This window comes from Lepus europaeus, chromosome 14 (genome assembly GCF_033115175.1).
Source record: "Lepus europaeus isolate LE1 chromosome 14, mLepTim1.pri, whole genome shotgun sequence".
Classification (NCBI taxonomy): Eukaryota; Metazoa; Chordata; class Mammalia; order Lagomorpha; family Leporidae; genus Lepus; species Lepus europaeus.
In genome coordinates this window covers 37,543,759-37,556,277 of record NC_084840.1, presented here as the reverse complement: position 1 = coordinate 37,556,277, position 12,519 = coordinate 37,543,759, and the positions used below count along the sequence as shown (strand labels likewise).

At 46.9% G+C, this 12,519-nt stretch overlaps 1 protein-coding gene across 1 annotated transcript; it reads left to right on the top strand.

The window, feature by feature from the left end:
- The first annotated feature begins 353 nt into the window (after positions 1–353).
- On the top strand, positions 354–10,939 carry LOC133773230 (apoptosis-stimulating of p53 protein 2-like). Its single transcript, XM_062210438.1, has 4 exons — positions 354–475; positions 2,494–2,660; positions 6,728–6,928; positions 10,170–10,939. The coding sequence occupies exons 2-4, from the start codon at positions 2,576–2,578 to the stop codon at positions 10,184–10,186; spliced, it is 303 nt and encodes a 100-aa protein (XP_062066422.1). The 5' UTR covers positions 354–475; positions 2,494–2,575; the 3' UTR covers positions 10,187–10,939.
- Positions 10,940–12,519: the final 1,580 nt, after the last annotated feature.

Sequence of the window (12,519 nt, the reverse complement as noted above, 5' to 3'; positions counted from 1 at the left end):
ATGTAACTTCTACTTAGAAACTCATTTGTGGTGGGAAGTTGGGTGGATAAATAAACAAAAATGAGTATAAGGATATAGTTTCTGGCACTGCTCTTCCAATTTTTTTTATTTAAAAAACTCCTTTTTATAGTGAGTAACTACTTAATGTGGCTATTTTGTCTTATTGCTAGAAAATTGTTCTTAATATAGTTTTCTTGGCTCCTGTAGGTTTTAATTATGATTTAGAAAAATGCTGCGAAAGTCTATTTATATTCTCTTTTACCCCAATAAACCAATAAGTCGTGACAATTCAGGTGACAAGAGACTAGAGTGATGCTAGTCTTCTTACTGATGTTACAGGTTGATGACCCAAAGCCTGCCCAATGATGAGGGCATCACAGCCCTTCACAATGCTGTGTGCGCAGGCCACACAGAAATCGTGAAGTTCCTGGTACAGTTTGGGGGTCAATGTCAATGCTGCCGACAGCGATGGATGGTAAGAGCTTTTAAACCCCAGTCAGACGGCACTTATGGGCGTCTGCTGTGTCAGCAGTAGGTGAGGAGTGTGTCTGTGTATGTCCTTAAGCTGCTGTCTGTCTGGAGAACGGGGGTATCTGTTGAAGAATTAGCATGTGCTCGTGAAACAGTCATCTCATTCCTGTTCTGGAAGTAGAGGAGTTTTGAAAAGTAGAGCAATTGAAGAATAAGAGGGAACATCGCAAGTGGTGCAGCTAACTCGTGTGCATCAGTGAGTCTGAGAAAGGCTGATTGGAAGCAAGGTCTCCCCAGCCCCTGGAAAAGTCCAAGTTAATATGCCAGTGTCTCTTGTACGACTCCAAGAGGGGGTTGTAATTTGCAACATTTTACAAATACATTTGGCCATTAAATCCATTTTTCATGAGATATTTTGTGATGCCTGCATTGCATATTGGAGTGTCTGGGTCTGAGTCCTGACTCCACTTCCAGTTCTGGCTTCCTGCTCATGTGCCCCCTGCAAGGCAGTTGGTGGTGACTCAAGTGTTAGAGCCAGGTGGAATTCCAGGCTTCTCATCTCTGCCTGATCCAGTCCTGGCCATTGCATAGACTTGGGGAGTGAACCAGCAGATGGGATCGTTCGTTCTTTTTCTTTGCCTTTCAAGTAAATAAATAAAATAGAAAGCATGTAGTAAAAAAAAAAAATAACCTAGGGACATGCGCTATGGCATAGTGGGGTAAAGCCTCTGCCTGTGATGCCAGCATCCTGTATGGGCTCTGGTTCAAGCCTGGCTGTTCCACTTCTACTCCAGCTCCCTGCTAATGTGCCTGGAAAAGCAGTGAAAGATGGCCCAAGTGCTTGGGCCCTGCACTCAGGTGGGAGACCCAGAGAAGCTCCTGGCTTTGTGCTGGCCCAGCTCTGGCTGTTGTGGCCATTTGGAGGGTGAACCAGCAGATGGAAGACCTCTATCTCTGTCTCTCTCTCACCCTCTCTCTGTAACTCTCTTTCAAATAAACAAATCTTAAAAAAAAAAAATCTGTAGTCATAGTCACCAAAATAATAACGGGAATGGGGATGAAAAACATTTTTTAAGGTTACCAAGTGAAATAAAATGAAGGGAGGAAGGGACAAAGAAGTAGACCTGTGTATTTTGGAGCCTGACGTTCTCAAGTCCATCTCCTGAGTCTGGACAGTGGTACCAGCTCTTCTTCTTCCTTTTTATCTACCTATCTATCTGTCTATCTTTCTGTCTGCTTACCCAGGGTCATTTAAAACAAGACATTGAAAATCTGGAGCAGATTCTTTTTAATGCTGTTATTACAAGTTCATGCTTAACTAGTTACCTAACCTAAATTGAAATGTGTATATTTTATAGTTTCTAGTCTAAATTGAATTGACAGTTTTTTAAATTAAAATTTAATTTCAGAAAACATTTGAGAAGCATAGGGGAGAGGGGCAAAGAGCGAGAGGGGGAGAGAGGGAGAGAGAGCGCGCCAGCTCTTGCTGCTTCCCAGGATTTGCATTAGCAGGAAGCTGGAGTCAGGAGCTGGAGGTGGTGATCGAAGCCAAGTCAACATGAACATCTAACTGGTGTCTTAACTGCTAGCCTAAACACTTGCCTGATAGCAGCTTTGAAAAATGTAAAGAGAACTCAAGTGCAACTTACTTTCTTCAGAATTGGTGGCAATAAAGGGATCTTCAAAGGCATGTGTTTTGAGTGAAGCCGTGTAATTTAAGGACTGTTGGCTCCTCCACTTTGGTAGAAATGATTAGTTTCTCTAGGACATAGAGCAAACTCCACTTATCCTGTTCTTAGGATTTATGAGTTTCATTTCTTTGGTTTTCTACACCCTTTGTCTAGTTCTAGCCCCAGCATAGTCCATTGTTCTGTGTTTTTTTTTTTCCTTCATGGCTGTAATTCTTTGATTGGCTCAGAGAAAAGGGCTGAGAGATTTAAGAACTTTCTAGCTATCTTTTCACAGCAGGAATCTTTGACTTTGGGCAAGCATTTCAAGCCCTGGCCGTGTCTCGCTTCACAGGACCCCGCTCCATTGTGCTGCATCGTGTAATAACGTCCAGGTGTGCAAGTTTCTGGTGGAGTCGGGGGCTGCTGTGTTTGCCATGACCTACAGTGACCTGCAGACTGCTGCAGACAAGTGCGAGGAGATGGAGGAAGGCTACACCCAGTGCTCCCAGTTTCTTTATGGTACGTAACCAGTAGACTAGATATACCGATGCCACATTCATTTTTCCTGAATTGCTGAAGTATAATTGGTTAAATATTTTTACTATTTGGAAAAAAAAAAATCTGCTATGTTGTATAAAATCCTGGGCATTGAAAATCCAGCAGCCATGGTGAGAGGTAACAATACAGCTTTTGTGCGCACTGCTAGAAACCACTGTTGTCAGGGATGTTTACAGCCACAAAACACAGTGAAGCAGCGTACGACCCTGTGATGTTCATGGTTCTGACCTCAGAAGATCTCTGCCCAGGCTCTGGCCCTTAGCGCATGGTGGTGTGTGTGTGTGAACAGGTGAGCAGAGCCCCTCCTTCCGAGGTGATAGACGGCAGCTGTGTGGGAGTGCGCATGCAAAACCTATTGTGGAGCTAGTTTTTTAAAATTTGTTTCTTGTTCTGTTGGTTTCAAGGTTATGGTTCTGATTGCTAACATCAGATCTGTGCCTTGAGAAAAATAGACTTGACGTTGTGCATGAATATATGTTCACTGGCACTGTTTTTAGGCATAAGGAAGATTTTAAAAGTTACAAGGCTTTGGAGTTGAGGTTACCTTTTCTTGTTGATCTGGCTTGAGAGAAGTTGGGAAGGAGGCGGCTCCAGGGCTGTGTGCTGGCCGGGGCTCCTGAGGTTGAGACGTGGACCCCTGCCCGCTCTGTTCATCCACTTTCCCTCGACCTCCAGGTCTGTTCCCGGGGTCAGGGTGTGAAGGGAATGTTGGTGGGGACTTTCGGCCTCACAGTCCCCTCACCGTCCCTCTCAGCTGTTGCTCATACTGTGGATGTTTATGACTACTTTTCAGTCATGTGGTGAACTCTGGACCATAGAGTATTTTGGTATGTTAACATACTATTTTTAAATTAATCTATTAATATATTTTTCTTTATTGGCCGTCTTGAACTATATTTACATGAAATATGAGTTTTAAAAGCATTAGGGGGGGCTGGCACTGTGGCGTAACAGGTTAAGCCTGCGCCTGCAGTGCCACCATCCCACATGGGCACCAGTTCGAGTCCTGGCTGCTCCTTTTCTGATCCAGCTCTCTGCTATGGCCTGGGAGAGCAGTAGAAGATGGCCCAAGTGCTTCGGCCCCTGCACCCAAAGCTCCTGGCTCCTGGCTTAGGCCTGAGGCAGTTGCTTCCATTTGGGGAGTGAACCAGTGGATGGAAGATCTGGCTCTGTCTCTCCCCACCCCCCAATTCTGACTTTCAAATAAATAAATCTTTAAGAAAAAAAAAAAAAGCATTAGGGACATTTGTTGAGAGGTTTTTAAAAATGTATGAAACACAGGGCTAGTGCTGTGGTGTAGTGGGTAAAGCCACCACCTGCAGTGCCGGCATCCCATATGGACGCTGGTTCGAGTCCTGGCTGCTCCACTTCCTATCCAGCTCTCTGCTATTGCCTAGGAAAGTAGTAGGAGGTGGCCCAAGTCCTTGGGCTCCTGTACCCGTGTGGGAGACCTGGAACAGGCTGCTCGCTCCTGGTTTCAGATTGGCTTGGCTCCGGCCATTGCGACTAGTTGGGGAGTGAACCAGTGGATGGAAGACCTCTCTCTCTGTCTCTCTGTCTCTGTGTCTGTCTCTCTGTCTCTGTGTCTGTCTCTCTGTGTCTCTGTCTCCTTCTCTTTGTGTAACTGACTTTCAAATAAATAAATCTTAAAAATACAAAACAAAGAAGTATGAGATGCCATACTGCAAATGTCAAGAGTGCTTATGGCCGAGATGTGCAGTGTAAATCATAGAGGTCACAGGTCAAACCCAGGCCAGAAGCGAGCCCAGTTTGGGAACCAGAACGTGACCATGTCCCATGATGGCATCTGACGCCCTCACACCTGTGGTAACTGCTGCTGGGAAGTGTATCAGTCCTTGTTTTTTAAAAATACTTACATCGTAGGCCAGCGCCGTGGCTCAGTAGGCTAATCCTCCGCCTGTGGCACCGGCACACCGGGTTCTAGTCCCGGTCACTGCGCCGGATTCTGTCCCGGCTGCTCCTCTTCCAGGCCAGCTCTCTGCTGTGGCCCAAGAGTGAAGCTCCTGGCTTCAGATAAGTGCGGTGCACCCACCGCAGCGGCCATTGGGGGGTGAACCAGTGGCAAAGGAAGACCTTTGTCTGTCTCACTGTCCACTCTGCCTGTCCCAAAAAAAAAAAAAAAAAAAAAAAAAAACTTACATCGTTTGTATATGAATTTAAAATAATGTTTTTGGTTTGGGCTGCTTTTGACACTTAGCATAAATCATGCTGGTGACTCTGTGGCCTGCCTCGTTCATTCAGCATTGTTTTTGTGAGTCCCTCATGTTACATGTGGCCATGGTTTATGTTCCCTGTGCTGTGCCATTCTATTTTGTGACTATTGCACAGATAATTCTTCTATCTTCAGAGGACACAGGGCTGTTTTCTCCTTGCAGGCCTCCCTCTGAGCCTGTTGTGTGTGTGTGGAGTTGGCGGGGGGAGGGGGGCACAGAGCAGGGACTTCCCTGCTCCTTACTCTTTGACCCCCTAGTGGATCTGGAGTGGCTGATGGCCTCCTTAGTGGCTGCCCCAGTTACCAGTGACATCGAGCATGTCTTCAGACCCCTCAAACATTTTTGCACAGAGTAATTTGCAGCTTTTAATCTAAAACAAATAATGAGAAATGTTCTTCCATCCTTGATGGTTTCTCAGAAGCTGAGACTCGGGCTGGATGTTGTAGCACTGGCATCCCATATGGATGCTGGTTCAAGCCTTGGTTGCTGCACTTCTGATACAGTTCCTTGCTAATGGCCTGGGAAAAGCATCAGAAGATGGCCCAAGTTCTTGGGCCCTTGCCACCCACGTGGGAGATCCAGGTGGAGTTCCAGGCTTCTGGCTTTAGCCTGACCCAGCCCTGGTCGTTGTGGCCATCTAGGGAATGAACCAGTGAAATGGAAGATCTCTAATTCTGCCTTTCAAGTAAATACAGTAGATCTTCAAGCAACAACAACAAAAAGTTGGGACTCCAGCTCTTATTTTGCATATACTTAGTATCCAGAGTTTCTTTTGGTTCACCCAAACCTGCATCCCCATTCCAAGAGGTAATGCATCTGTCCAGCTTTAGAACTTGGTGGAATTCGTCACAGCAAGTTGTACTGCCCCTGCGAATCTGCTGATTTAAACAGACAAGTTGGGAACTCACCTGGCCTTTATATTGACAGAGCCTTCTTTGGGAAAGGAACGGCCTCATTTTTACCTCGAGTTGGTTATACTCCATGCGACATCATCATTAATTGATTTAGGAGTAACAAGGTCATAATTAATGGCTTAGTGCTCAGGGGAGTTGAAAATCTGTTCACATGCAAGCAGGTTTTGTCCTGACTTAAAAAAAAATCATGCAGGTGAGACTGTTGAACTCTGAGTTGTTGGCAGCCTTCTTGTCTGATTCCTTCCCTCCTCTGCTTTCTGCCTGATGTCTGCCAGTTGGTGGTGGTTGTTTCTTACGAGTGTTGCCCTGTAGGACAGATGTATCTGTGGAGAGAGGCAAAGCTGGAAGTGCCAGTTAACTTGGAAATCTGGTGTTAACTGGTGAGAAATCCCCTAGTTTATAAATTTCAATATCTTTTTAGAATTCTGCTTCTCACTATTTTAGAGCTAACCATATAAAGACTTTCATCATGTTCAAAATGCCATATTTCTGCATTCTAGCATTTTCTAGGTTTTTTTCTTTTAAATTAATCGAATAACAGTCAAGCACTTCTGATCATTTGTCTCTGCTGTTTTAGGTGAAGAATGTTCTCAGAGTTCCTTAGTCATGTAGAAGTAGGCTGAAATGTGACAAGCGTAATTTACTTTAATAGTCGGGGACCGTTCTGTTTTTAGTTCCTAGGCATTTGTGTTCTGAATGAGGCCACGCTGAGAGCTGCTTTGGAGAGGAGGCAGCGCTCGTGTGTCTCCCGTGTGTTCCCGGAGCACTGCTGGCTTCCACCCTCCCCGCAACCCCGGGAAGTGCATTTGCTGACAGTTCAGTGCGCTCACTCCAGCCAACACCCCGTTTCTTGCCATTTTGTTTCCCATGGTGATTTCAGGAGTACAGGAGAAAATGGGCATCATGAACAAAGGCGTCATCTACGCACTGTGGGACTATGAGCCTCAGAACGACGACGAGCTGGCCCATGAGAGAAGGCGACTGCATGACGGTCGTCCGCCGGGAAGACGAGGACGAGATCGAGTGGTGGTGGGCACGCCTCAGCGACAGGGAGGGCTATGTGCCGCGCAACTTGCTGGGGGTAAGTCATCCAACACGCGGCGTGTTTTCACGTGTGACAGAGGAAGCTTCGCAAAACCTGCTCCTGTTGCAGGCACATTGCAACTAGTAAGATGTGGAATTTACAGTTTCCCCCACATCTTAGGTTCAGACCCAAAGCCACATTCCAGTGATTGTATCGTGCTCCGTGGTGGATGTTTGCCAGCCGTCAGGGTCCTGTCTGCATTTATAAACAGACTGAAGGTAACTGGATAATGCGAGCAGAATCGAGCTTGTGACTTTTTTTTTTTTAAGATTTATTTATTTAAAAGGTAGAGTCACGGGGTTGGGGGTGGGAGAGATATCTTCCACCCGCTAGTTTACTCCCTAGATGGGTGTAGGGGCTTGAGGACTTGGACCATCTTCCGCTGCTTTTCCAGGTACCTTAGCAGGGAGCTGGATCGGAAGAGGAGCAGTCAAGACCCGAACTGGTGCCCATATGGGATGCTGGCACTACAAGCAGTATCTTAACCCCATTATACTACAACGCCAGCTAGAGCTTGTAATATGTGAAATAAACTTTAAGTCTATCTAAAATAGGATTTGTATATATGGAAAAACTTATAGCAGGGCATTAAAGACAACATCTCTTGTTCTTTGTTATTTCATTGTCAGAAAAACCAAGAAAATAACAAATTGTACAAGTCCATATCAGCCAATTAACACTTCTGTATTAGCACAGGGGGACTGTTATCGTCAGGTAACGATTCCCAGGAGTATTTTCAGAGAAAAGGCTAGTGTGTGGTGGGACGGAGGAGGAAAGGTGAGAGGAATGTGTCTCAAGACTTTGCCTCGTGCTTTCTCATAGATGCAGGTGTCCTGCCAGGGTTTACGCGGTACAGAGTGTGGGAGTGGGAAGGAGAGAGAGACATGATAAGGCAACCAGAGAGATTGAGAGAGAAGTTTACAGGTTAGACAAGTGCTTGCAGAGCGTGCTATTGGTGAGGAGGTGAGGCAGGGCTGAGGGAAGGCTGGCGGGAATGCACAGTGCATAGCATGTGGGTCGCGGCAGTGGCCTCCAGGCCTGCGGGTGCACCTGCAGCGCTTCCTGAGGTGATGGGCAGCGGAGGGCGGGAGGAGAGTTGGAGAAGCCTGCCTCCTTGATTGCTGTGAGGATGGCACCCGGCTCTGGTGCAGAGCAGTGTGGGCAGGCTGGGTGTTTCAGGGGCACACAGATGTGGTCAGTCCTTGCACAGAGCTCGTGTGCTGGTGCCTGGGCCGGGGGCAGGATTCTGCCTACGAGTGTGCTGCCACGTGGGCTTTTCTCTCTGTGCAGGTCCCGGCTTCCTGGGAGACTCCAGTGCTGGGCCCCTGCTGTCTGCACTCAGACCAGTGTCTTCCTGACTCCCCCTGCCCCACTGTTGCTAGTCTAACGTGCAGTGCGAATGAGTTCGTGCATCTTAACTGCTGCTTTTCTCATAGCACAATTTTTTTATGAAACAGACATTTGGGGCTCAGACGTATTCATTTTGTGATCATAACACAAATAGTAAAGAACAATGGAAATGGGGAAAAACAGACTAAAAGGCTTTTTTAAAAATGTATTTATTTAAAAGGCAGATTAGAAGAGAAAGATCTTCAATCCACTGGTTCACTTGCTAAATGGCTACAACAGCTGGGGTTTGGCCAGACAGCCAGGAACCTGGAACTCCTTTAGGGTACCCATGTGTGTGCAGGGGCCCAGACACTTGGGTCACCTTCTGCCACTTTCCCAGGCAGTTAATAGGGAGCTTGGTCAGAAGTGGGGCAGCCAGGTCCTACAGGCAACAGCTTAACCCTGCTATGCCACAACGCTGACCCCTAAGAGGAGCCTTTTCAAAAAGGTTTCCGATAGCTAGAGGAAAAGTAAAGCGTTTCTCTGTCAAGCCCCCGTGTGCTTCTGCAGGGTCTGCAGCGCCCTAGTGAACGCCTGCGGGAAGCGAGCGCCTCTTAACAGCCTGTGTCAGCCAGCGCCCTGCCTCCCGCAGCTCACGGTGTACAAGAAGCTGTGAGACAGGCGTAGTGCAGGGTGGCTGCCTCAGGCTCATGCACTGCATCACTGCACGGGGTGTGCGTCACCGCACGGGGTGTGCGTCACCGCTCTTGGGTAGCGGGAACACCTGAGATCTGTCATCTTAGCAGTTTTCAAGAAGCCTGTCCGCTGTGGGCCTCATGAGTGAATTTCATTTTCTCACCGGGGGTTTGTCCCGGGTGGGGCAGCAGCAGGTAGATGCCCATACCCGTGGGCCGGGCTAGAGGTGGCCCTGTAGCCACCAGCAGACCTCTGGGTCTCCCGGCGCGGGTCTGTCTGGTTGCCAGTGTGCCCACACAACATTAACAAAGGGCAAATGCAGAAACGTTGAGGATTTTACTCCGAAGCCCAGACAGTGTAGACGCTGGCCTGGCCACGCATCTGCCCGGACGGAAAAGTCTGCCTTCAGCGCCTCGACCCCGCCATCTTCTCCTGGAAGCCTGGCTGTCTTTGAGGGAGCTCCTTTTCCATCCTGTGTCATGGGCAGAGGGTTTTTGTTTTGCTGTGGGTTGAATTATTTGATTTGCACCTGGCTTCTCTACTGCAGCCCTTGGCCAGCCCTCCCCCTCTCGTGCTCTTGTTGGGGAGAACACGAAACCCCAGAACTCCGAAGCTAAGAACACCTATCCTTCCTTAGTCTGTGTCTTGTATTTTGGCGTTTTATCCCTGCCAGTCTCGAGTCCCCAGTATTAAGTTCCATTGTGAATAAAGTTGAGAGACTTTAATCTTCTTAGTTTTCTCCAGTAGTCATGAAAACCCCAGTTGCTTGCGCATACTTCAGAAAGTTTGTGGAAAGTTGAATTAACAGACAAGTTTGTTCTGGTGCATTTTTGGAGTCCATTCAGTTTTTTCATCATAAACATTTCCCATGAACTCTGTACCTTGTGGCATATTGCAAACCACTGTGAGCAATTTGTCTTCCTCGTTAGACTTGATTTATAGCTTAACAAGCTGTACGGATGGATTGATCGCTGGAGCAGTCATGGGCTTTTATGTCATTGTTCTGTGGTCTTGTCACTGGCTGGAGCCCTGCGCTGAGTCACTGATAAGAACATTGCTAAATGTGAGTGTTTGTACATTTGGGCATAGCGTATCTTTTTTTTTTTTTTTTTACTTTCCTTCCTGTGACACCTTCCCTCCTGGCGTACTTTTGAAATTTGTTACGCTCCCACTCACCCACACGTCTGTAAACCTGCCCCAAACTCTCTTACAGCTGTACCCAAGAATTAAACCAAGGCAAAGGAGCCTGGCCTGAAGCCGCAGCCTTCTACTCCATGAAGAATTAAGCTTTGCTGTCACTAAGAAGCAATAGAACTGTTTCTGGCGACAATTCCGTGAGACTCATTTAAAGGACAGCGCAGCAGGAAAGCAAGGAAGAATGCGTCCTGGAGGAAAGTGAAGGGTGGAGGACTTCACGAGCGGCGCGTGTTTGGGGTGAAGTGGGGTGTGGACGCACGCAGCCCGCGCTGTGCTGGCAAAGCTGCCCCCATAGAGCGCTCGGAGATACACAGCGCCCGTCTTGTTTTCTGCAAGAAATAGGACCATTTACTGGGTGTTGGGAAATCAGCTGTCGTGCTCAGTGGGCATTTTCAGTGCCTGTCCCTGTCCCACCTCTTGCCAGAAAGTGCCGGTGTTACCATCTCCAACTGCCCACAGCGCCAATGGACCCTCCGGGGCTGTGCACGAGGGCTCAGGGGCACCCTGCGCCTGTATACCGTTGGACTGCTCATCAGTGAGCAATACCTTCCTATCTGAGTTCTTGTAGCATTTTAAGAATTAAACATGTATTTGAAATACTGAAACTAAGCTACACTACCTAATCTAAACAGATTTAGATTTGTTTTTAGGCTGAACTTGGATCTGTATTTATTGTCTTTTGTATCTTGGGAATTAGAAACTTGTTAGAGGCTTACCCGTACTATTTGTCAAGATCATAGCTGACCTGAAAAACAGTTGTAATAAAATTCAGCTTTTTGACTCAGAGCCGTTCACTGGTCTGCATTTTTGATGTGATAAGCAGCCTTGTTTAAAGGCTTAAGTTTTTTAGAATTCCTCAATTTCAGTCATGAGTGTGAGTGGGGTTTTTTTTTTTTTTTTTTTAAAGATCTTAGAGACCGTGATGATTGAAGCCTTTTTATTCCTTTTACCTAGAGCTTTTGATAGGTGAGTGGCCTCATTTTGTTTTCTCATGGAGTCACATGCCTTAATTTATGGGGTGAAAACTTGTGTAGTCTCTACATTGTTTATTAATGTTACTGAGTTTGTGCCTTGTTCTGGAAGCTGTTTTGTTTTAATGGAACTTTTTTTTTAATGGCAGACACAAATGAAAAACCATTGTGTAAGGTCTCTTTCTGTACGTTTTTATGAGCAGGTGAATTCTAGCAAGGAAGGGAGACGAAGGACAACCTTCCAGAGTTTTCCAAGTGGTGGGGAGAGCAACAACGAGCCTAAGCTGTGTAAGTGCCCTGTTCTATCTCCCCATCCCCCAGTGTCCCTGTGTCTGGGGCTGTCAGTCCAGCACTAATCTGGATAATACTGTGAGGGACTCTGAGGCTGACCAAGGTTTACTAATCTGCTCGCCTTACACAGGGTGATGAGATTCGCCTGGATTATCCCGGTGGGCCCGGATTGCCACGTGAGCCCCTCAAGCAGCAGGAGAGGTCAGCGAGACGTGGACAGAGAGGACCTGACCTGCCGTTCCTGACTTTGAAGAGCAAGGAAAGCAGAAGCCAGCAAGGACATGGATGAGCAGTCCCAGCCGCTCCCGGGGGTGAGCTCTGCCCCTTAGTGCCCTGCCTGGAAGCCAGGCCTCACCCAGCTCCATGGGACTTCTAAGTCAGGGTCATGAGACAGCGGATGTGTTTCAAGCCTCTAAGTTAGTGTTAATACATTGCAGCCACAACAGCGAATGAATCCAACATGTGTTCTAGTTCTGTGCTGTGACACTTTCCCATCATGTGACCTTGCCCATGACCCCTGACCTCCCTAAGTGTGTAGTGTGGTTTGATACCATTGCCAGTGCATACTTCAGGGTTGTTGAGGAAAGCCATTCCATGTGCTGTATGTGAGGGCACTTGGTAAACTAAAGAATTACACATGCATGGACAGGGGAGATGGGGAATTAGGGAACTGTGATCATCTTTTATGTTCCTTAACTCGAAGCTTTAGAATACATTTATTTTTTTACTTCTTGTCTTATTGTCGAATTATCCTTTAGGAAAATATTACCAATGACAGAAAAAGGCTGTGAGGGAGGGAAAGGACCACCCGAAGGCAATGAGTAACACTTGGGCATATTTTTTTCCCCTCTTATGAAGGAGATCCCACTGTATAAGTAATCTGTACTCTCCCTGTTTTATGCTTGACATTGAATCACAAACACTGACATGATTTTTAATGGCTGCATAATATTCCAGCCTGTCGTCATGTAGTCCTGTTTCATGGTGAACATATGGCTGTGTCCCCCTTCTCAAGTATTACAATTGACGCCATGGTCGCATGTTTATGGTAGCAGAATTTTTATATTCTTGCAAAATAAAGGGAATAAAGCAGCTGCAGAAGGG

Excerpts from the sequence above, each read along its gene's own strand:
- LOC133773230 (XM_062210438.1), top strand. The coding sequence starts at position 2,576 with ATGACCTACAGTGACCTGCAGACTGCTGCAGACAAGTGCGAGGAGATG. Across the intron at positions 2,661-6,727 it reads GTGCTCCCAGTTTCTTTATG|GAGTACAGGAGAAAATGGGC; the intron begins GTACGTAACCAG and ends TGGTGATTTCAG.